This window comes from Sebastes umbrosus, chromosome 23 (genome assembly GCF_015220745.1).
Source record: "Sebastes umbrosus isolate fSebUmb1 chromosome 23, fSebUmb1.pri, whole genome shotgun sequence".
Lineage (NCBI taxonomy): Eukaryota > Metazoa > Chordata > Actinopteri > Perciformes > Sebastidae > Sebastes > Sebastes umbrosus.
The window spans coordinates 20,170,143-20,194,864 of NC_051291.1; the positions used below are offsets into that span (position 1 = coordinate 20,170,143).

General features: G+C 42.4%; 2 protein-coding genes and 1 long non-coding RNA gene across 5 annotated transcripts; 1 reads left to right on the top strand and 2 right to left on the bottom strand.

Moving 5' to 3' along the window:
* Positions 1–2,038: 2,038 nt before the first annotated feature.
* On the bottom strand, positions 2,039–8,848 carry drd4-rs (dopamine receptor D4 related sequence). The gene is made up of 4 exons (XM_037759939.1): positions 7,865–8,848; positions 6,436–6,548; positions 5,043–5,704; positions 2,039–2,962 (listed from the first exon to the last, which is right to left on the bottom strand). Exons 1-4 carry the CDS (start codon positions 8,102–8,104, stop codon positions 2,760–2,762), a joined length of 1,218 nt encoding a protein of 405 aa, XP_037615867.1. The 5' UTR covers positions 8,105–8,848; the 3' UTR covers positions 2,039–2,759.
* Positions 8,849–10,888: 2,040 nt separating this feature from the next.
* Positions 10,889–13,879, bottom strand: LOC119482750. Of its 2 annotated transcripts, XR_005205525.1 has the most exons (5): positions 13,735–13,879; positions 12,625–13,098; positions 12,424–12,486; positions 11,836–12,135; positions 10,889–11,383 (listed from the first exon to the last, which is right to left on the bottom strand). It is a non-coding gene; the product is annotated as an uncharacterized LOC119482750 (long non-coding RNA). The 2 variants fall into 2 exon arrangements; XR_005205524.1 differs by lacking the exon at positions 13,735–13,879 and having other exon boundaries at positions 12,625–13,288.
* On the top strand, positions 13,840–24,700 carry dennd6b (DENN/MADD domain containing 6B). Of its 2 annotated transcripts, XM_037760593.1 has the most exons (20): positions 13,840–14,131; positions 15,791–15,829; positions 15,962–16,004; positions 16,088–16,197; positions 16,887–16,967; positions 17,144–17,249; positions 17,342–17,421; positions 17,938–17,997; positions 18,078–18,133; positions 18,304–18,426; positions 18,639–18,734; positions 19,080–19,174; positions 19,475–19,540; positions 19,672–19,736; positions 19,979–20,068; positions 20,722–20,775; positions 20,864–20,973; positions 21,236–21,338; positions 23,737–23,811; positions 24,059–24,700. In XM_037760593.1, exons 1-20 carry the CDS (start codon positions 13,988–13,990, stop codon positions 24,179–24,181), a joined length of 1,719 nt encoding a protein of 572 aa, XP_037616521.1. In that variant the 5' UTR covers positions 13,840–13,987; the 3' UTR covers positions 24,182–24,700. The 2 variants fall into 2 exon arrangements, with proteins under 2 accessions (XP_037616521.1, XP_037616522.1); XM_037760594.1 differs by lacking the exon at positions 16,887–16,967.
* The last annotated feature ends 22 nt before the right edge of the window (positions 24,701–24,722 follow it).

The window sequence follows — 24,722 nt, forward strand, 5'->3', positions numbered from 1 at the left end:
TGAGGGGGGCACTTCTCAGGGCCATCCAATCCCTGTACGCCCAAAGCGAGAGCTGTGTTCGGATCCTCGGCAACAAGTCTGACTCGTTTCCGGTGGGGGTTGGCCTCCGCCAGGGCTGCGCTTTGTCACCAATCCTGTTCGTGATATTCATGGACAGGATATCGAGGCGTAGTCGGGGGGAGGAGGGTTTGCAGTTCGGTGTGCTGAGGATCTCATCGCTGCTATTTGCAGATGATGTGGTCCTGTTGGCATCATCGGTCTGCGACCTCCAGCACTCACTGGATCGGTTCGAAGCCGAGTGTGACGCGGTCGGGATGAGGATCAGCACCTCCAAATCTGAGGCATGGTTCTCAGCAGGAAACCGATGGATTGCCTACCCCGGGTAGGGAATGAGTCCTTACCCCAAGTGAAGGAGTTCAAGTACCTCGGGGTCTTGTTCGCGAGTGAGGGGACGATGGAACGTGAGATTGGTCGGAGAATCGGAGCAGCAGGGGCGGTATTGCATTCGCTTTACCGCACCGTTGTGACGAAAAGAGAGCTGAGCCGGAAGGCAAAGCTCTCGATCTACCGTTAAATCTTCGTTCCTACTCTCACCTATGGTCATGAGGGTTGGGTCATGACCAAAAGAACGAGGTCGCGGGTGCAAGCGGCCGAAATTGGTTTCCTCAGGAGGGTGGCTGGCGTCTCCCTTAGAGATAGGGTAAGAAGCTCAGTCATCCGTGAGGGACTCGGAGTAGAGTCCTTGCTCCTTTGCGTCGAAAGGAGCCAGTTGAGGTGGTTCGGGCATCTAGCACGGATGCCCCCTGGGCGCCTCCCTTTGGAGGTGTTCCAGGCACGACCAGCTGGGAGGAGACCACGGGGAAGACCCAGGACTAGGTGGAGAGATTATATCTCTACTCTGGCCTGGGAACGCCTCGGGATCCCCCAGTCAGAGCTGGTTAATGTGGCCCGGGAAAGGGAAGTTTGGGGTCCCCTGCTGGAGCTGTTGCCCCCGCGACCCGATCCCGGATAAGCGGTTGAAGATGGATGGATGGACAAATGGACAGAAATCCTGACAGCTTGTTTCAAATGCAGAGTTTCTGAATACGGGCTGTGTGTATTTCCCTGTGGATTTAGCGTTTCAATACTTTCACAGTATTTATATAGGACTTAAGCCTGCTTTGTAATAAATAAAACATGAAAATCTCACTTTTTTATAATATGGGACCTTGAATAAAATGTGTGAAACATTTTATGGGTCCACTCCAAACACAGTAAACATTCCACACTAACATCCTATTCAGTAGCTAAAACAAGTATGTGAGATATTTTAGTATGTATGAAACCGATGGTAAATGAATTAAATACTTCTGGTGAAATATTAAGAGTATACAACGCTGGACACTATACGTTGGCATAAATATCCCACAATGCAATGCAGTAGGGATGACAACATTCATAACAGACGTTGACGGACAGCTCTGTAACGTCAATAACGCTTCGATTTAACTGTAAGTATCAGATTTCACTTAGCCAGGCTTTAATATATATTTAAAATGAATTCAGACTTTGATTCTCACACACACATACAGTATATATATATATATAGTGTATATATGAAGGGTATTTTTTTACAGAATAATGAATTAATTGTTTTCATGACACAATGTCTGTTTTACATTATGTGTAAAAATATATTAAAAAAATTATAACATTGAAACAAACTAATCACTGAAGTCAAATAAAAACATTTCAGACTGATATAATGATGAAATCATCCGTTTTCTGGATGGACTTCTGAACACGTGTTTACTGCTCGCTGCAGCTGGAGGATGTATGGGCTCCTTGTTACCGTGGTAACCTGCATGTGGTTTCCATGGTGGTTTAGAGCACACAAAGAGGATGAGGATGCTGCAGGAGATGAATGTGTCGCTTCCTCAGAGGTCCTGCAGGTGAGTGACAGGTGGACGGGAGCTCCGCCCACACAGACTCACCTGACTGGAAGTCAGTAAATAAACGAGAACGTCGACAAAGAAAACATTTTAAATCAGGCTAATATATCTGCTGCAGTCATTTATTAATATTTAAATGTGATCATTAAGAGACATGGTTTCATACTGAATATAAAATATGTTACCGGCACAAGTACATGTAGTACGGTAAAAAGTACAATATACCAGTGAAGTGTGTCCTCCTCAGCAGTAAGGTCACTGTATCTGATGATTAAATCTGTTTATCATTGAACTTCACGCATCAAAATACCACAAACAACAACTTCCTCTTTAATAAACTTCAACACAATATTTCTGTTTGCTCTCATGGACACATTTCAGTTTTCTGTTTTTAAAAATATTCATGAACGTTTCTGTAAAAACTAATAAAAATACGTCAACACTGATCTTTAAAAAAACAACACGACAATACTCTGATATCAAAGAACAGTAATAACCCTGTACATAAGAGTAATCTGACTACTGCTAGACAGTAATCTGACTACTGCTATCAACATGAAAATACCCAGATATCAAAGAACATTAATAAACCTGTACATAAGAGTAATCTGACTACTGCCAAAAGGGAATCTGACTACTGCCAGACAGTAATCTGACTACTGCCAGACAGTAATCTGACTACTGCTAGACAATATGAAAATACCCTGATATTGTGATCGGATCACTGATGTTGATGCCAGGTGTGAACTGACGTACAGCTGTCCATTTGTGACCGGATCATTCAGGATGCATGTTGATGCCAGGTGTGAACAGGACCCAGTTTTAGTTTCATATCCGACAGCAGAGCAGCTTGTGAAAGACGTTTCTGAACTCGACGTTGAAGACGGTGTAGATAATCGGATTGACGGCGCTGTTGACGTAGCCGAGCCACGTTACCACGGAGATGAGGGTGGGGCCGATGTCACATGACTGGCACAACACGTTGGTGACATGGACCACGAAGAAAGGCGTCCAACAGGCCAGAAACACACCTGGAGACACAGATAGATCGTCATATTTATTCCTCTTCATTAACAAGAACTTTATTCTTCTTCAGGTCACTGAGGAGATCTGATTCAAGACAACTTCTTAACATTAACTAATAATTAACTAACATTAACATTCAACACAATTTGAGTTTCTACATAGATATCTGAAATATAAAGTTAGACTCTAATCAAGAAGTTAGAACATTATAAATACTAGAATGGCACTCAGAGAGCACCAAAAATGAGAAGAAATGCACCCCCACCCTCTCACCCCTCTCTCCGTGCAGCTTGCGCCATCATCCGCGTGTATTTTTGTTTATGTTGAGAGCATAATGCGGAGCATCGTAAAACACTACATTCAAACTGGACAGAAACAAAGTAAAACTCACCTTCACCTAAACCGTCATCGTTACACTTTCCATCAATCACCAAGTGTGCTTTGTTCAAACTCAACTGTAATTTCACGAGTTTAATGGGAAAAAACGCAGAATCTACAGGTGTCCCCCCTCCCTCCACCCTCCGCTGTCTCTCTGTCCCTCTCTCTGCTGGCAGAAGGAAGGAGGCTGGGTGACGCGTCATCAGTTACACTGCGCATGTCCTAAAGACTGTGGTGTTAATGCGCAGGCTGACCGGAGTTATTAAAAACAATTCCCGAAGCCGGATCATGATCCGGATCGCCACCAAAATCTAATGGATTGTTCATTGTGCCACACCCCACCCCTCCAAAAAATGTAATTCAAATCCATTGCGGTCTTTTGGAGTAGTCCTTCAAACGAACAAACGAACAAACCAACGCAGGTGAAAACATAACCTCCTTCCTAGGCCTTCGGCCTTGGCGGCGGTAACAAGATTGTATCATCTGCATAAAGAAGTATATTATAAGTGTTGGTGTAATAATTAGGGCTGTCAAAGTTAACGCGTTAATAATGTTAGTGGGCTCAGTTTTAAAGCTAGAGTGAAGATACTTGTATCATATGAAACTAGAAAAACCTGATGAATCCATTGATACCAACCATGTCATACTAGCTTGTAGTGAAGGAGGTTAAACGAGGAAAAACTGTCATGTCCATTTTCAAAGGGGTCCCTTGACCTTTGACCTCCAGATATGTGAATGAAAATGGGTTCTATGGGTACCCACAAGTCTCCCCTTTACAGACATGTCCACTTTATGATATACACATGCAGTTTTGGGCAAGTCATAGTCAAGTCAGCACACTGACACACTGACAGCTGTTATTGCCTGTTGGGCTGCAGTTTGCCATGTAATGATTTGAGCATATTTTTCATGTTAAATGCAGTACCTGTGAGGGTTTCTGGGCAATATTTGTCATTGTTTTGTGTTGTTCATTGATTTACAATAATAAATATATACATACATAAATCAGCATATTTGCCCACTCTCATGTTGATAAGAGTATTAAATACTTGACAAATCTCCCTTTAAGGTACATTTTGAACTGATGAAAAAATGTGCGATTAATTTGCGAATAATCGCGATTAAATATTGGAATCGATTGACAGTCTTTGTAATAATATTGTTTGTAGAAGCATTTCCGGTTCTGGTATCGGTATCGGAACAACCCTATCAATGACAAAACAACAGGCTCAGTGTTTGCTGATGTTCGATGGATGAACATTTTTCATCAGATGATGTTTTACAGTCATTTCACTCAAAAACATGAAGTCAAATCAAACATTCAGTTGACCTGTTAGTGGTTTACTGAGTCGCACTGTTACTGATAAGAAATCAGAAATAATTTGTTGGCTGTCAGCTCAAATGTTCCTAGGTTATATAACAGCTAGTGGACAGTATGGAGCAGTAGATTAGAGGTAGGACTGTATGGAGCAATTTCTATTTTTACTGCTGGATCACAGCTTCACACTGTAAAACTTGAGAAACAGTTTGTGTCGAGAACAAACATACAAACATCCTCTCAACCATAAATATCCTGTCAAACTGCATCACTCTTAGACCCACAACAGAGCCGTTTTTGTTAATTAAAAGAAACTGTGAAAGTGTCTATGTAAGGGATAATGTACATTATCAGTATGAATAAAGGTTGATTGAATGGCTAATACTCACCGACAACGATTGGAAGGACCTTCATCGCTTTCCGTTCTCTGCCACTGACTCTGCTGCTCTTACTGTTTCTTCTTCCTCTCTTTGTCTTCATCGGGCCTTTCTCCCTCCTCTTTGTGGGCTCGCCGTCCGACACGCTGTCCATCTGCGTCGTCATCGGGTCGCTCTCTGCCATGACCATAGTTCCCTCCCGCTGCTCCTCCGACGCCAGAGTCGCAGAGGGCGTCGTCGTGGAGACGGTGGATGGAGAGGTGGGGCTGAGCCTGGCCGGCACGGCGTACGTGACCTTCTCTCGATTCCCGGTCGTCGTCGCATTCGCTCGCCGTAAAGCCAAGCCGAGACGTGAAGAGAGAGCTCGACGACCGGCTGGACCGGCCTGACATCGGCTGCGACTGCTCCATCGCCTCAGGCCTCGAAACATCCAATAATACAAGAAGAGCATGACGGGACACGGCACGAAGAAAGAGCAGATGGACGAGTACACCACAAAGTGGTCGTTCTCCAGTTTGCACACGCTGGGGTCGCGACCCGGCACCTGGTTCAGACCGAAGATGACCGGGCTCGCCAAGCCCAGAGACAATAGCCAGGTAGCAGCGATGAGCGCCAGCTGACGGACACTGAACTGGTTCCTGTTGTACTTCAGAGGGACCACCACGGCGATGTACCTGAACACAACACAAGCAGGTGAGACGACGTCAAACAGGACGCTCTGATACATAACTCCATAGTCTGCTCTTAAGACTGTGCTATAGATGATTGACAGGTGAGCCCTTCCTCCACCTGATTGGATGAAGGCTTCACTCTCTGGTCTGTCATTGGTCTTCACTCTGCACCGCTCTCATACGGCGGTTACAGCTGAGAGCGCCGTCCCAACTGGCGGCGCCGTTACAGCAGCGTCAACACTGTTGCTGTTGTTAGAGCAGTTAGCACCGTTAGCTCCTAACTTCACATTTTGTACCTTTTAAATTAAAGATGCTTGATTTCATATTTACACCCTGATTTAAATAGTCATGTGACCAGTTCTGGTGGTTCACATCTCGCTTGTTCTCATTGGATGTTTTCCAGACTGAATCTGGTCTACAGTCAGCTAAATCCTTCATAGTAAATGTGTTTCATCAATTTCACAGTCTCATAATCTCGGAAGCATATTAGTCCTTAAACAGGCCTATGCTGCAACAACATTCCCTCAAGGTGTGGTTGTGTTGCTTTATCTTTAGATTCATTTTTCAGGAAGCCATCAGGATTTAATTCAGCCGCTCTCTGGTCTCTAACCAGCTGTTTCATTACATGTTCTCAACACTTTGAACACAGCGTGAATCTGACTCAAACTGTGGTCTTTAATTAGTTCTAGACCCAGGTTTGGCCTGAGAGAGACGGGTTGGACAGGTGGACTCACCTGTCCACGCTGATGGCACACAGGTTGAGGATGGAGGCGGTGCACAGCATCACGTCCATGGTCATCAGAGCATCACAGAGGGAGGTACTCAATGTCCAAATACCGCCGAGAAACTAAACAACAGTAGAGGGGACAGAGTAAACGTAGAGTAGACATAGAGTAGTCGTAGAGTAGAGTAGACGTAGAGCGTCCTCATAAACACTGACCTCAGAGTAGACGTAGAGCGTCCTCATAAACACTGACCTCAGAGTAGACGTAGAGCGTCATCATAAACACTGACCTCAGAGTAGACGTAGAGCGTCCTCATAAACACTGACCTCAGAGTAGACGTAGAGCGTCCTCATAAACACTGACCTCAGAGTAGACGTAGAGCGTCCTCATAAACACTGACCTTAGAGTAGACGTAGAGCGTCCTCATAAACACTGACCTCGGAGTAGACGTAGAGCGTCCTCATAAACACTGACCTCGGAGTAGACATAGAGCGTCCTCATAAACACTGACCTCAGAGTAGACGTAGAGCGTCCTCATAAACACTGACCTCAGAGTAGATGTAGAGCGTCCTCATATTCACTGACCTCAGAGTAGACATAGAGCGTCCTCATAAACACTGACCTTAGAGTAGACGTAGAGCGTCCTCATAAACACTGACCTCAGAGTAGATGTAGAGCGTCCTCATATTCACTGACCTCAGAGTAGACATAGAGCGTCCTCATAAACACTGACCTTAGAGTAGACGTAGAGCGTCCTCATAAACACTGACCTCAGAGTAGACGTAGAGCGTCCTCATAAACACTGACCTCAGAGTAAATGTAGAGCGTCCTCATATTCACTGACCTCAGAGTAGACATAGAGCGTCCTCATAAACACTGACCTTAGAGTAGACGTAGAGCGTCCTCATAAACACTGACCTCAGAGTAGACGTAGAGCGTCCTCATAAACACTGACCTTAGAGTAGACGTAGACGTAGAGCATCCTCATAAACACTGACCTTAGAGTAGACGTAGAGCATCCTCATAAACACTGACCTTAGAGTAGACGTAGAGCGTCCTTATAAACACTGACCTCAGAGTAGATGTAGAGCGTCCTCATATTCACTGACCTCAGAGTAGACGTAGAGCGTCTTCATAAACACTGACCTCAGAGTAGACGTAGAGCGTCCTCATATTCACAGACCTCAGAGTAGACGTAGAGTAGACGTAGAGCGTCTTCATAAACACTGACCTCAGAGTAGACGTAGAGCGTCCTCATATTCACTGACCTCAGAGTAGACGTAGAGTAGACGTAGAGTGTCCTCATAAACACTGACCTCAGAGTAGACGTAGAGCGTCCTCATATTCACTGACCTCAGAGTAGACGTAGAGTAGACGTAGAGTGTCCTCATAAACACTGACCTCAGAGTAGACGTAGAGCGTCCTCATAAATACTGACCTCAGAGTAGACGTAGAGCGGCAGCACCAGCAACGCCAGTAGCAGGTCGGCCACCGACAGGCTGACGATGAAGTAGTTGGTGGCGGTTTTCAGGGAGCGCTCAGTGAGCACGCTCAGACACACCAGGACGTTGCCCAGGATGATGACCAGGATTAGGGGGACACCGAGGACCAGGGCCAGGTAGTTGTAGTCCTGCAGGTACGCCTCACCTGGAGGGCTGTCAGTTGTCACATTGTCCATGATGGAGGCCCTGAACACAGCTGCTGGGGTGCTCTCAACATCTGGACACAGCAAGCGTCCTGTCGGGGTGTGTAGTGTGTTGGTAGGTTTGGACAGTGTTGTGTTCAGGTCTCACCTTGGTGTCACCTGTCCCAGGTGTTCTGGTCTCAGCAGGTTGACAGTAGACTGGGTTCATGTTCTTCACTCATCATGATCACGTCTGCTGGTCACTAATAAACAGGGAAATGTAGTTTACTTTGACTCACCATCCTGTTGCCACCATGACTCACTAGAGAACCACTATCTGGAAATAGTCCCCAACAGCACTGTGATGTTAAAAACTAACCGACTGCTGATTGGTGCAAAGCCTGCTGCTCTCTTATAGATCAGGAAGTCGAGCATGTTAGCGGTGTTGTTTGGTGAAATCCGTAAAAGTATGTGATAGTACGTGACTGTATGTACGTGGTTCTCCTCCTGGATCTCCCCCTGGTTCTCCTCCTGGTTTTCCTCCTATTTCATCAGTGTCTTCCTCCTCCCGGTTCTCCTCCTGGATCTCCCCCTGGTTCTCCTCCTGGTTCTCCTCCTATTTCATCAGTGTCTTCCTCTTCCTCCTGTTTCTCCTCATCGGCTCTTCTGCTCTGAACTAACACAAACTTTTTTCTTCTGGACTATAAAATAAAAAGAATATAAAAATATAAAAAGATTCAACATCCAAACACCATCATCATCTCCTCTCTCCGTCTCACCTCCTCTCTGTGTCTCCTCCTCTATGTATCTCCTCCTCTCTCTCTCTCTCTCTCTCTCTCTCTCTCTCTCTCTCTCTCTCTCTCTCTTTCGCTCTCTCTGTATTGCAGTTCTGTGATTGGCTGACGGTCAGTAGTGATGTAGTAACCCTCCCTTTCTCTCTCTCTTTGTTCTGATCTCGCTCTTCTTCTGTGGTGTTTCTACCTGCTGAGATTTTGGTTGTTATGGTGATTCCACTTTTAGACACAGAAGACGTGTTGAGAGGAGGATCAGACATCTGTATAACATCTGTTTAACAGGGGACACGTTGGTAAGCTTTCTCCAAGTCCACACATGTAGACTGGATGGACAAACTCCCATGACCCCTCCATCAGTGGTGTAAAGGGATGTTTCGCTGTGTCTCGAGCGAGCGACGGTCCACTCAGATACGTTTGAAGCTGAGGAACGGTCCGAGTGTTGGCATGGTGAATACGGGTGGCGGTAGTTTCTCCTGTGATCCGGGGAGCTGGACAGCTGGACTATTGATGCTCGGTACTGTGGAGCCGTGGGGGGGGGGGGCCTATGATGGGTCAGGGATTTATTTTACTGAACTATTCCTTGTAGCTGCCTCAGTTGGACAGATTTTGAATGTAGGACAAGCTGGACGGGGAATTGGGCAGAACTTCCCGATCCAGGAGTTTATCAACACTCACAGTGACCTTTGACCTCATGTTACCTTACTGTTGGTGGTTCAGACCTTCACTGAGCTTCATGGTGAAGATGAGAGTCTGAACACTCAACATGTTAATGAACTCATTAACATCCGTGAGAGGAAGCAGCAGAAATGTTCTTTTATTCAGTCTCATGAATTATTCATTCAGATCTGCGTTCACATTCATACTGTTTTTAATTATAAAACAATAAAAACCTGGTGGATTCATTTAAATAATAGAATCCATAATTATACTGGAGCCATGAGAACACACACACATATACTGTATATATATATTTATAGTGTATACTATATATGAGCTTTTCTGATCAGAAAACACAGAAGAATTAAACCTGAATGTTTGTGTTGTTCTCAGTTTGTCGTCTACAGAAGGTTTCATTTATTTATTTTATTTATTTATTTATGTGTTGTAGGAGGAGGTGTGAGGACAGTAATGTGTGATCACATGACTTTCCATTTATAGTGAAGAGCTGCTGCCATCAGGAGAACAGATATATCAGTATTTATTATGTTTCAACAGAGGAGGAAACTATATATATACATATATATATATATGTATATATATATACTGGATCTAACACGGTTGTGACACTATCGTGGTGACAGACAGAAAACTCTAAACCTCTTCTGTGGTAGTTATTGATCGTCTCAGAATAAACTGATCGATTCACTAACAATCAGACGCCTGCTGATGTTTTCAGTCAACATTTATCTACAGTTTGAAATCAGACGATGAAGCTTCTGCAGACACATTTATCCTCAATAATAATTCATTGATTATCGTCATTGATTCCTTCTGTTTAAATGATGTCTGCATCAACAATCAGACGTCAGTGTGGGCTCTCATTTCCTCTCTATCCTTCCTTCTGTAAAACATTATATATTTAAGTCTTTATTTACTTTATATATAAAGGTCTTTATTTACTTTATATATGAAAGTCTTTATTTACTTTATATATAAAAGTCTTTATTTACTTTATATATAAAAGTTTTTATTTACTTTGTATATGAAAGTCTTTATTTCCTTTATATATAAGTTTTTATTTACTTTATATATGAAAGTCTTTATTTACTTTATATATAAAAGTCTTTATTTACTTTATATATGAAAGTCTTTATTTACTTTATATATAAAAATCTTTATTTACTTTATATATATAAAAGTCTTTATTTACTTTATATATGAAAGTCTTTATTTACTTTATATATATAGATATATAAAAGTCTTTATTTACTTTGTATATGAAAGTCTCTATTTCCTTTATATATAAATGAAGGAACATTGAGCGAGTTGTTTATGTATTTATTAACTTCATATTTTATAGATTCGATGACACAGAGACAGAGTGTGTTTGATAAAAGCTGTTTATTGGCAGATTCCTACAAACATACAAACAGGCTCCTGTTCAAACAGAAACCTGTGAACTACAACTCCCAGGGTGCATTTCACTAACAGACATCCAGTCACAGAGCTTCAGGTTGTGGAGGAACTGGTACAGTAGGGTATTTCTAATTATTCAGTTTTCTTGTTCTAACTGATTCTTTAATGGAAGTTCTGAATGTGACTGAAGTATAAATTCAACCATCACAGTTCATGTTCTAAATACTACAATACCCATGAGCCTCGGCATTTGTGACCATGGAGACGAGGCCCTACATGGGCACTACATCAAGTGGGTATGATGATGATGATGATGATGATGATGATAACAGCTGCTTCCTGTTACTTCTTTCCAAAGCCTAAGCTGTCGGTGGTGGCGCTACCGGCCGTCTTGTCCCCGACCTGCAGGGAGTCGCCGAGGTTCGCTGTGAGACAGGTGGCGAGGAAACACCGTCGGTTCAGTCTGCAGGTGAGACAGGTAAAGATGGACAACACAGGTGAGACAGGTACAGATGGACAACACAGGTGAGAAAGGTACAGGTGGAGATCACAAGTGAGATAGGTAAAGATGGAGATCACAGGTGAGACAGGTACAGGTGAGACAGGTACAGATGGACAACACAGGTGAGACAGGTACAGGTGAGACAGGTAAAGATGGACAGGTACAGGTGAGACAGGTACAGATGGACAACACAGGTGAGTCAGGTGCAGGTGAGACAGGTAAAGATGGAGACCACAGGTGAGACAGGTACAGGTGAGACAGGTGAAGATGGAGACCACAGGTGAGACAGGTACAGACGGACAACACAGGTGAGACAGGTACAGGTGAGACAGGTAAAGATGGAGACCACAGGTGAGACAGGTACAGGTGAGACAGTTAAAGACGGAGACCACAGGTGATTAAAACTAATGTACGTGAACGTATTGAAGGGCAGCGCGTCCTCCTGGTCTTCTGACGTGACCTCTAATGTGTCGTTTCTGAGGACGAAACAACAGAATGAAGTTTGTTAAATCGATGATTTTTCTAATGAAGTTCAGTATCAGGTAACAAAATGACATTTAACAGGTAGAACGATGATGTGTGTCATATTCTCAGTCCGTGTGTAGTTGTGTATCATTGTGTGTGTTTGTGTGTGTGTGTGTATATATAGTGTGTATTATTGTGACCTCGTGATGTTGTCCTTCGTGTCATTGCCGTGGTGACGAGACTCGAAGCTGAAGACCAAACAGGAGACAGGAAGATTCTTATATATAAGGAAGAGCATTTTGTCAAATTTTTTTTGGCCGCTACCCACATAATCAGTTGTGTTGCTCATCCCACAAATGTATGATCCTTACAAGTTGGACTTCATTGTGAAGGTAAATAAACAGGTTTTTCAACCATGTAAAATACAATTCCAATTAGCATTGTAACAACAGAGAAATAATCCACCAAACACAAGTTTACAAACTTTTTTTTCCCAATTTATATTAATAATCAGATATGAGTCTGTGGTCTCTCACCTGGTGGAGTTTCCCTCTGTGATGTTCATCAGCTGAGATCTGTCAGTGTTCACATCATCACCTCTATAGACAGGAAACATTTTCAACATCATCATCATCATCATCATCATCATCATCACGGCTCACATTTACTTCATTATCTCTATTAACCTTTCTCTACTTTGATCTTCTGAGCAGATGTTAATATTTAAATCATCTCACCTGTTGAGTGAAGGAGGAAAAGGAGCAGCAGAGACCATCATCATCATCACCATCACCACCATCAGAGGGAGAGTGGCAGACTGAACAGCCTCCATCATGTGATCCAGTCAGAGTGGAGGACACTCGTCCTCTGACTCTATTTATACCGTCAGTCAGTCTGAAGGTTGGACTTAAAAAAGCTGGTAGTGTCTCAAACACCCGTGTATAAAAACATGAAGTGTTGACATGTAAATGAAGTCAGAGGTCAGAGGTCAGGGTTCCCTTCAGCAGATGTGAGGTCAGATTGATTGATGATCAGCTGAAGGTCTCTGTGTCTGCAGAATGAAGGACGTCTCAATATTTACTCTTCACTTCATCACTGCTGCTGTCGGCAGCTTCCTGAGAACCAGCGTACCGCGATGATTTCATCATGACATCAGCACACACCTGTTGTCGGCAGCTTCATGAGAACCAGCTGACCTCTGGACTGAAAACCTGATGATGTCATTATTTTATTAACAAAGCTCAGGTGTGATGAATGTTGCTGACAGCAAGAAGAAGCTGCTGATATCTGAAGCTGTCTGCTTGTGTGTTTTCATGTTATTAGTTGTTTATATTCTAATTGTATACATCTATCTATCTATCTATCTACCTATCTACCTATCCACCTACCTATCTATCTATCTATCTATCTATCTATCTATCTATCTACCTATCTACCTATCCACCTATCCACCTATCCACCTATCCACCTATCTATTTATCTACCTATCTATCTATCTATCTATCTATCTATCTATCTATCTATCTATCTATCTTGAATTTACATCTTTACCTCCCTGTGTGTTTCTCTGTGTTTTTATCATTTTATTCCATCACATTGTTTCCTCTCCCTCATATTTATTTATTCATTTGTTTGTTTGTTTATTTATTTATTTATTAATGAATGAATTAATTAATTAATTATTTGTTTGTGTTTATTCCTTTATTTATTGATGTATTTGTTGTATTAATTATTTGTTTATTTTTTTAATTTGTTTATTCCTATATATATTTATATATTTATTTATTTATTTTTGTTTGTTTATTTATTTATTATTTATTTGTTTATTTATCTATGTATTTAATTACTTGCTTACTCAGATATTTACTTATTTATTTATGCATTCATTCATTAATTCATTAATTAATGAGTTAGTGTTGGCCGGTGCAGTGTGTTCTCCCGTCCACCAGGGGGCTCCAGAGGCGTCTCCCCCTCCTACAGGCAGCAGCTCCACGGTAGTCCCGCTAGACCGCAGCAGCACTAGACGTGTCTCTGGTTCCATGATGTGATGGAGGACCGGAGGATGGACGGTGGAGGTCGCGGAGCTGTGATCCGGTCGTGATGAACCCTTTTGACGGCTCCGGTTCTCCCCGCCATGAGGAGGTGGACGGCGGTGGAAGCCGGTGCCCGTGGGCCCGCTTCTCCTCCTGGCTGGAGTGCGTCTGTGTCGTTACCTTCGACCTGGAGCTCGGTCAGGCCATCGAGGTACGGAGCAACGGTAGCTTAGCAACGTTAGCATGGGTAGCATCATTCAGCTGAAGCACTAGAGCCGGACACTGCTCTATTGTCATGGTGACAGATGCACCAGACTCCGTTCACAAACCGACTGTTTGTTGTTGTTGCTCTCCTCGGCTAATGCAGATTCTCATATCAAATAATTATTTACATCTTGAGGAACTGATGAGGATCTACTGTTGAGTTCGGCATGCATCTCGTCCACCAGACAATATTTATAAATTAGATAATTATTAATAAACTCTCAATATGTCCTGCAGCCGCTGATCAGATTATTGTGAGAATTAAAAGGGGAATCGTTAAACAAAAAGTTGAGATTTTGTCAAAAGGACTGGTTTTGAATTGGTGATCTGTAAGCCGAAGTTAACATTATCCTCAGGATTTGTTAACGCTGGTATGAAGTGACATTTTAACTTCAACCCTAACTGGACAAAAGGCACATAGGTGTTAAATTTGCAGAATTATAAATGGAATCTGGTGCGAGTCTGTTCTTTCCGCTGGTGATAGCTGGCATGTAAAGCTGTCAGGTTGCTTGTATCATATTAGTTATTTAAAGGGACTGTTTGTAAGAATCAGAAATCCTTGTTAACAGCGACACCTGTGGCCGTTAAGTCAACGAAAGTCAGCGTCTGGCTCGTGCTTGTGCTCGCTCTACATAGAGATGAATGAGCATCGCTCAAAACAGTGAGGCGACACACGTCAGCTAAAACCACAATATCACTCTATATTTTACCTGCTTGGCAGTAATGTTAGCTGATCAGACGAGGAGGAAGAGAAACGTTATCGTCTCTGACTGCGCCCGGAGGGAGACACCGGCACCCGGTCGGACACGATAACGTTTCTCGCTGCGGAGCGCCGTCACTTCACAAGACACAGGAAACCTCTGTTGGTCTGGAGGAGCTGCAGCAGTTATTTCTGTACAAACGTCCACTGTACATTCACTAGATATTCTCAGAGCTAAACTAACTCTTCTGCAGTGTGTAGTGTGCGCGCATACACGTGTAGAGGTGGAGCGAGACAGCGAGAACGCGCGCAATGTGTGAGTGAAGGCAAGCAGGCAGCGGAGCAGAGACTCCGGCCACACGCGAGCGCGCATGGGATCCCGACCCGGTAGATTTATACACTTAAAAAGTTACAAACAGTCCCTTTAACAAAGCTCAGTGACTTTATTCCCCCAGATCCCGCGGTTACTCATTGTGTTGGTGCCGCTCGTACCAGACTCTATTTGAAAAACTGACAATTCTTAAAATTTGCTTTTCATTTTGGGAGATTCACCCTTCTTAAAATGATTCATTAGATAGAAATAATGATGAGAGTCTGCTGTTGAATTCGGTACATTACATGTGTCACATATGTATCCAACATTTGTGAATTTGAACTTAATTTAAAAAAAACAAACATCCTGCTGTTAAATCAATCAGATGATTGTTGGAATAAAAGAGGGATCGCGTTTTTTAGTTTAGATTTTCTGGGAAGAGCAGCTGTTGAAATGAAGATTTGTTGAACATCATATTATATTTTGAGGAGTTGTGACATTTAACAGTCTGGACAGGCAGCGATACACTGAATCAGCAGATTTCTAAATGGAGTTTGGTGTGAGTTGATTCTTTCTGTTTTTGGTGTTTTCAGCTGGTGTATCCCCAGGACGTGAAACTCACTGAGAAGGAGGTAATTTTTGATTTAACATATTTGTGTATGTATCTGTTGGTTCTATATGTATATGTATGCATATTTATAAACAGTATATACAGTATATATATATGTAGTTATTGATCCTAATTGTTTGTGATTTGTCGTCAGAAAACCAGCATCTGCTACCTGGCCTTCCCTGACTCGTACTCGGGTAAGTCCAGCGGTCAGATAACACTGTATGGTGCTGTGTGTGACTCAGAGGTTAAAGGTCACATATGTTACTCAATTTCCCAGGATGCCTTGGGGACACTGTGTTCAGCTTCAGGTTACGTCAGTCCGTGGGTCGCAGAGTTTCGAGGTTCAGAGAAGACGTTTACAACAGAGACGCCCCCGCCACCCTTCAGGTGAGACACCCTGTGACACTTTAATGGATCGTTAGACGTCTCAGTCTGAAACGATTGATCATCTGATTGATCATCTGATTGATCATCTGATTGATCATCTGATTCATCATATTGATCCTTTGTGATCACAGCTCTCACAGTCAGGGGCCTGTCAGCAAATCAAAAAGCAGTTAGTATAAGTATATAATAATACATGCTGATAAACACTTAACATTTATTAACATTTATAAACATTTATAAACACTAAACATTCATAAACATGTAAAAACATTTATAAACACTAACATTTATAAATATTCATAAACATTTATAAACACTTAACATTTATAAACATTTAAAACCCTTATAAAGACTAAACATTCATAAACATTTACAAACATTTATAAACATTAAACATTTTTAAACATTTATGAAAATGTATAAGTTATAATCATTTATAAAGCCTTATAAACACTAAATATTCATAAACAATTATAAACCCTAAACATTCATAAACATTTAGGAACATTAAACATTTTAAATATGTATAACTTATGGACATTTAGAAACCATTATAAACACTAAATATTCATAAACATTTAGAAACATTTAGAAATATGTATAACTTAAACATTTATAAACACTTATGAACATTCATAAATATGTATAACTTGTAAACATTTACGGTTTGTCTCTTATTGTCTCCACAGACTGAAGTGTCCCATTTCTTTGGTTACGTCTATTTCAGACAAGTGAAGGACGTTTCTGTGAAGAGAGGATACTTTCAGAAGGTCAGAGTCACCCGTTCAAACCTGTTCAAACCTGTTCACACCTGTTCACACCTGTTCACACCTGTTCACACCTGTTCACACCTGTTCACACCTGTTCAAACCTGTTCACACCTGTTCACACCTGTTCATACCTGGTTAACCTGGTTGACTGACAGCAGTGACTCTGTGTGTTTCAGTCTCTGGTGTTGGTATCCAGGTTACCATACACTCACCTGTTCCACTCGCTGCTGCAGATCGTTGCTCCCGAATTCTTTGAGAAACAGGCGCCCTGTCTGGAAGCAGGTGATGATGTCATGCTTACTTTTATAACCTTGGACCAATCAGAACAACGGTAATCATGACATCACTCGTGTTTCTCTCGTCCTTCCTCACAGTGTGTAACGAGATCGACCAATGGCCTTCACCTGTACCTGGACTGACCCTCAACCTGCCTGTGATGGGCGTGGTCTTACAGGTGAGGGGCGTGGCTTTACCTATTAAGGCGGGTGTTGTGTTATTTGTGAGGAAGGGGCGGGGTCATACAGGTGATGGGTGGGGTCATACAGGTGAGGGGCGTGGAGTTATAGGTGAGGAAGGGTCATACAGGTGATGGGTGGGGACATACAGGTGAGGGGCGTGGTCTTATAGGTGAGGAAGGGGTGGTGTCATACAGGTGAGGGGCGTGGTCTTACATATGATGGGGCGTGGTGTCATGTGTGAGGAAGGGGCGGGGTCATACAGGTGAGGCCCCCTAACTAATAATAATATGGTATAATCTAATAATATGATATGGCCAAGATAAAAAGTGTATTCTTCAACAGTTTGTAAACTCTGTAGTTGTATCTTTCTATCTTCCACTGAAGTTACTTTTCTATTTGAAGTTGTTATTATTATTATTATTATTATTTAGTTAATTATTAATAGTTCATTCTATTTGAAGTTGACTGTTTGTTGTTTTCATGAATCTGTTTTTATTCTTATTATTTTTCAGGTCCGGATTCCTTCAAAAACAGACAAACCAGGAAGTCCAGTCAGACAGACTGCTAAAGAGGTCTGGAAGAGAGAGGGACCCTTTATTAACAACACAAAGTGGGAATGATCAATGAAGTTTGATTTGTTTGAATTCCTCAGAACCTCCTGCCGGCTCCGACTCTGCTGCCCACCATCCACGAGCTGGACCTCTTCAAGTATTACTATTATTATTATTATTATAAGCGAGCAGCCTTGCTGCGTTACGCATGGAGTTGCAGCCGGGGGGCGCCACCGGGGGGAACGTTATTATTGATCAGTAATCTATAATTAAACATTCACATATTCTCCTTTCTGTCAGTTTAATATGACCTTTGACCTCTCTCAGGTGTTTCCAGTCGGTCCTGATCCACATGCAGATGCTCTGGGAGCTCATGTTGCTCGGGGAACCAGTGGTCGTCATGGCGCCGTCTCCCACGGTCTCCTCGGAAACCGTGCTGGCTCTGGTTAGGTAACGCCTACTTCACACTACGAGGCTTTCACTGTTCACACCACGCTATCGGTTAGGTGTACCTGACCAGCCAATCAGAAAGCAGTGTTTGTGAACTAGCTATAACTGACCAGCCAATCAGAAAGCAGTGTTTGTGAACTAGCTATAGCTGAACAGCCAATCAGAAAGCAGCATTTGTGTTGTTGCCATGGTAACAGTGTGTCCTCTCTCAGCTCCATCAGTCCTCTGAAGTTCTGCTGTGACTTCCGTCCATATTTCACCATCCACGACAGCGAGTTCAGAGAGTACACCACCAGGACCCAGGCCCCGTCAGTACCTGTACCTGTCTCTGTCTCACCTGTCTGTGAACCTGTCTCACCTGTCTTGTGTACCTGTTTCTGTCTCACCTGTCTCTTTTTCACCTGCATGTGTACCTGTCTCACCTGTCCCTATCTCACCTGCCTCTGTCTCACCTGTCTGCCCCTGTCTCACCTGTCTGTGTAACTGTCTCACCTCTCCTTGTCTCACCTGTCTGTGTACCTGTCTCACCTGTCCTTGTCTCACCTGTCTCACCTGTCTCACCTGTCTGTGTACCTGTCTCTGTCTCACCTGTCTCTGTTTCACCTGTCTGTGTACCTGTCTCTGTCTCACCTGTCTCTGTTTCACCTGTCCAGGCCTAACGTGGTTCTGGGAGTCACCAATCCGTTCTTCATCAAGACTTTTCAGAACTGGCCTCACATCGTCCGGCTGGGAGAAACCAAGATGGCGGGTAGACCAAGATCACTTTGCTTCTTCTTCTTCTTTTTCTTCTTCTTCTTCTTCTCTTTTTATTTAATCCTTTATTTTTCTTCTTCTTTCTTCTTCTCTTCTTCTTCTCTTTTTCTTCTTCTTCTTCTTCTTCTTTTCTTTTTATTTAAGCCTTTCTTTTTCTTGGTTGTTTTAAATTCACATGAATCCAAATTTAATCAATCAAAACATATTTAGTTTTATAAATGATCTAGTTTTTTATTAATTATTAATATCATTGTTATTATTATTACTGTTAATAATAATCTGATCTCTCTGTCAGGTGATTTACCGAAACAGGTGAAGGTGAAGAAACTGTCCAAACTGAAGACGCTGGACACTAAACCAGGTAACACCAGAGTCTTTATTCACCTGCATTCATATTATTATTATTATTATTATTATTATTATTATTGTAAATAATAATAATAATATTAAGAGTAATATTAATATTAATACATGTTGACTTCCTGTCTGCAGGGATCTACACGGCGTTCAGGACGTTTCTCCACAAAGACAAGATTCTGATTAAAAGACTGTTGAAGGTGAAAACATGGACGATGTGTATTGATCAGTCAGTATTTATTGATCAGTCGGTCAGTATTTATTGATCAGTCAGTATTTATTGATCAGTTGGGATTTATTGATCAGTCGGTCAGTATTTATTGATCAGTCGGGATTTATTGATCGGTCAAGATTTATTGATCAGTCAGGATTTATTGATCAGTCAGGATTTATTGATCTGAAGACGATTGATGCTGAAACATTGGCGTCTGTGTGTCTTCAGGGGATTCAGAGGAAGAGACCGTCGGAGGTTCAGAGCGCCATCTTGAGGCGACACCTGTTAGAGCTCACCCAGAGCTTCATCATCCCGCTGGTGAGCAAACAGCCAATCACATCGCTGCAACGCCTCCACCCGACACCGCACTTCCTGTCCTCCGTTTGACCTCTCTATAGACACACTTCTGTTGGTTTCACTTTATTAGTTCATTAATTAATGTAATTTAATTCAGAGTTAATTAAATGTGACAACAGAAAGGCCTGTTCACACATGAGTCACTGTGTGAGTGATTTGAGCTGCGATGATTAATCAATTAGTTGATCGAAAGAAAATGAATAGGCAAAGCAGAATAATCAATATTGAAAATATCTCTTGCTGTTCTCTGGGAGTGTTTGATAAATACACATGAAGCATTAAAGTTAAACTCATCTGTGCAGGAAGAGTAGAAGAAGCTGATTTCATCAACATAGGAGTAGAAACAGGAAAAGCTTTGACTTTCAAAATAAAGTTCCTGAAGGTTGTTATTATTATAAAACACCTAAAATACAAACAAACATCTGACTTGAAGCATTAAAGTTAAACTCATCTGTGCAGGAAGAGAAGACGAAGCAGGTTTCATCAACATATGAGTAGAAACAGGAAACTGTTTGACTTTCAAAATTAAAGTTCCTGAATTATTAAATCCAGGTTGTCCAATCAGAAAGCAGAAAACTGTGTGTCGAGTTTAAACCCTGTGTCTTGTCTGTCAGGAGCGGTACATGGCGAGCCTGATGCCTCTGCAGAGATCAGTGACACCGTGGAAGGTAAACAGGAAGTGGATCATCGATGATGACCTCACAGTGACGACCTCACAGTGATGTCATCAGTGTGTTGATGTGTTTGTGTGTTCAGACTCCTCCTCAGATTCGACCCTTCAGTCAGGACGAGTTCATATCCACTCTGGACCACACCGGGCCTCAGCTCACCTCGGTGCTCAAAGGTGATTGGATGGGACTGTACAGGTGAGTCACTCAGGTGTCCTCTGGGTGTATACGAGAAGAAAGTCACCTTGTGTCTTTAGTTGGTTTTATATTCTTTAGTTTTTTCTGTCTTCTTCATGTTCACCTTTTAGATGCCCATCTTCATAACTTTGAGAATAAAGTTGTAACTTTTGTTTAATTTTGAAAATATAGTCGTAATGTTGACAATGAAGTCGTAACGTTGACAATAAAGTCGGAACTTTGAGAATAGTTTTTACATTCACCTTGTTTGATCTTGTAACAGGAAGTTCTTCAGGTGTCCGAACTTTGACGGATGGTATCGTCATCGACACAAAGAGATGACACAGAAACTGGAGAGTCTTCACCTGGAGGTCATCAGTGACGCCGTGAGTTTACTTCAGCAACACACATCTGTTATACTACTGTAAACATCTGGATCTCTGGCAACATCTGTTAGACTACTGTAAACATCTGGATCTCTGGCAACATCTGTTAGACTACTGTTAATATCTGGATCACTGTAAACATCTGTTAGACTACTGTAAACATCTGGATCACTGTAAACATCTGTTGGACTACTGTAAACAGCTGGATCACTGGCAACATCTGTTAGACTACTGGCAACATCTGGATCACTGTAAACATCTGTTAGACAACTGGCAACATCTGGATCACTGGCAACATCTGTTAGACTACTGTAAACAGCTGGATGACTGTAAACATCTGTTAGACTACTGGCAACATCTGGATCACTGTCAACAACTGTTAGACTACTCTCAACATCTGGATCACTGGCAACCAGTGGCGGCCGGCCAATAGAGGGCCACGGGGCCTGGCCCCACCCACCTTGAGCCACCAAAAAAAAAAAAAAAATTATAAAATTATTAATTATAAAAATTATAAAAATTATAAAAATTGTCAATATGTGTGTTTTTGACCTATGGAATATACCCGTAATATTTGTAAAATAGGATAACTGCGCCAAATATCTGCTTTCCTCCTTGAACTCTCTGCTAGTGCACCTCTCAGCTGCTCACATGCACTTTCTGGGGCCAAATGGATTTGGCCCAAGGAAGGCGGGTCTAATAAGCAGTACAGCCAATCACTGATTAAAGATATATGATTACAAGCATGAATGACATACAATTCATCCAATCAGCGCCGTAAAAAAGACTTCCGGGGGGGCCAAACTGATTTGGCCCATGGCGCACGTTCACGTTCACGTTCACGTGTGTCTCTCTCTGTTCTCGTCAGGGCTCATGTCAGTTCTCGCGTGATCTTGACAATGGAACAGCCAAGCACTAGTAGCGCTACTCTTGCAAGACTCAACCCTAACTCGATCAAATCTCTCCTCCAAGACCCGTTTGAGAGAAGGACTTTGGCGGAGAAACTCCTGGTGAAACAACTGGGCCCAGATCAACCTCCTGGACTCAGCATAAAACAACAGACCGGCGTACAAGGCAAGCCACACATGCGGAGCTTCTGTAAAGACTGGTACGCGAGGAAGGCCTGGCTAGCTGGATGCAGTCAAGCTAATGCTGTATTTTGCTTCCCATGCGTGCTTTTTAAGTCGACAGGGTCAGATTCAGCATGGGCAGAGACGGGAGTAAGAGACATGAAACACTTGTCTGAAAAAATAAGAAAACACGAGAACACCAGGATGCACATAGATAACTCCGTGAAGCTAGCTATGCTAGGCAGAGTGAACATTGCAATGCAGCTGGACGAAGGACACAGGCTTGCGGTAAAGAAGCACAATGAGGAGGTGGATAAAAACCGGCACATTTTATCAAAAATAATTGATTGTGTCAAGTTTTGCGGGGCTTTTGAGTTAGCCTTGCGTGGGCATGACGAGACTGACTCCTCGGACAACCCCGGCGTGTTCAAGGGACTTGTGGACTTTGTAGCGTCCCTCGACAGTGTGCTGGAGGAGCACCTCGAGACAGCCAGCGTTTTCAAAGGCACGTCGAAGACGGTACAGAACGAGCTGCTGGACTGCATGCTGTCGGTTGTAAGGGATTACATTCTGGAGGAAGTCAAAAACGCGGATTTTATCGCCATTCAAGCGGACGAGACGACGGACATTTCCACCCACTGCCAGCTGGTGCTCGTGCTACGCTACATAGATGCTAGCGGTAATGTACAAGAGCGGTTCTTCGAGTACATCACCATCCAGAACGCGACCGCTGACACCATCGCTACAGCGCTTATGGAGAGGCTGAGCACCATACTCCCACCCGGACAAACAGACAAACTTATTGCCCAGGCGTACGACGGGGCTGCCGTCATGAGGGGAATTGAATTGTATGAATAAGATGTCCTTATGTCAGTGTTGGAATAAATGATAGAAATGTAACTGCAAAGTAGTAATGCGTTTTTGATACCTTTTTTTTGCATTGAATCGTACTAGGATGTTTGTTGAAATTGATTGGCCCTACCCAAAAAAAAATCCACCAGCCGCCACTGCTGGCAACATATGTAAAACTAGTACTACCGTAAACATCTGGATCACTGGCAACATCTGTAGGGACTACCTTAAACATCTGGATCAATGGCAACATCTGGATCACTGGCAACATCTGTTAGACTACTGTCAACATCTGGATCACTGTAAACATCTGTTAGACTACTGTCAACATCTGTCAGATTGTAAACATCTGTTACACTACTGTAAACATCCGGATCACTGTAAACATGTTAGCCTACTGTCAACATCTGTCAGGATGTCAACATCTGTCAGGATGTCAACATGTGGACCTTCTAACCCTGAGTTCTGCCTCTCAGGACCTGATGAGTTGGACTAAAGACAAGTCTGAGGTTGAAATCGTCGACTTGATTCTGAAGCTCAGAGAGAAACTGGTGAGAATCACTAACTCAATATACTACATTATATTACTATATCAATCTACTACTACTACTACTATTATATTATTATATCTATAGTACTGCATTATAGTACTATATACTATCTACTACTACTAATACTACTATTATATTACTATATCTATAGTACTACATTATAGTACTATACTGTATATATCTATGAGGACGTGTTTTACATGTGTGTTAAACAGGAAGTGTGTTTTTGACTGCTGCTGTTTTTCAGATTAAAGCTCGCCGGCAGCAGCTGCAGGTGAAGGACGGCGTTTTAGAGAAACTAGACGCTTTTATCAACGGCATCATCAGCTCGCTGCCCGGAGACCTGCGGACGCTGCTCAGTACACGTTGAGTACACAGAGTACATGCTGAGTACACAGAGTACACACTGAGTACACACAGAGCACACACAGAGTACCTACTGAGTACACGTTGAGTGCACGCAGAGTACACGTTGGTACACACAGAGTACACACAGAGTACATATTGAGTACATGTTAGTACACGCTGACATCTTTCCTGTGTTCCTAACGGAGAATAAAGTGTTTCAGGTTGAACGTGTTGTTGTGATCAAACATTTCACGTGAATCTGAACACATGATGTTTTTTAATCAGACTGACCTCAGTGATGAATGAATGAAACTCACACTAATAATAATAATAATGTGTTATTTGCCTTTTTCCTCAAAACAGTAAATATGTAGTTTTGATTTGAAAAGTAAAACCTGAATCATGTTCATATTTTGTCTACTTTGTTGTATATTCTATTGTCTCTGGTGCTTATTGATCAATATATTGATCTGAAAGATGTATTTTATGTTCTTATGAAACCGCTCAGCTGAGCTAGTACGTCATTAAATATCTGCTTTTATTTTTGTGGATTTATACGAAAA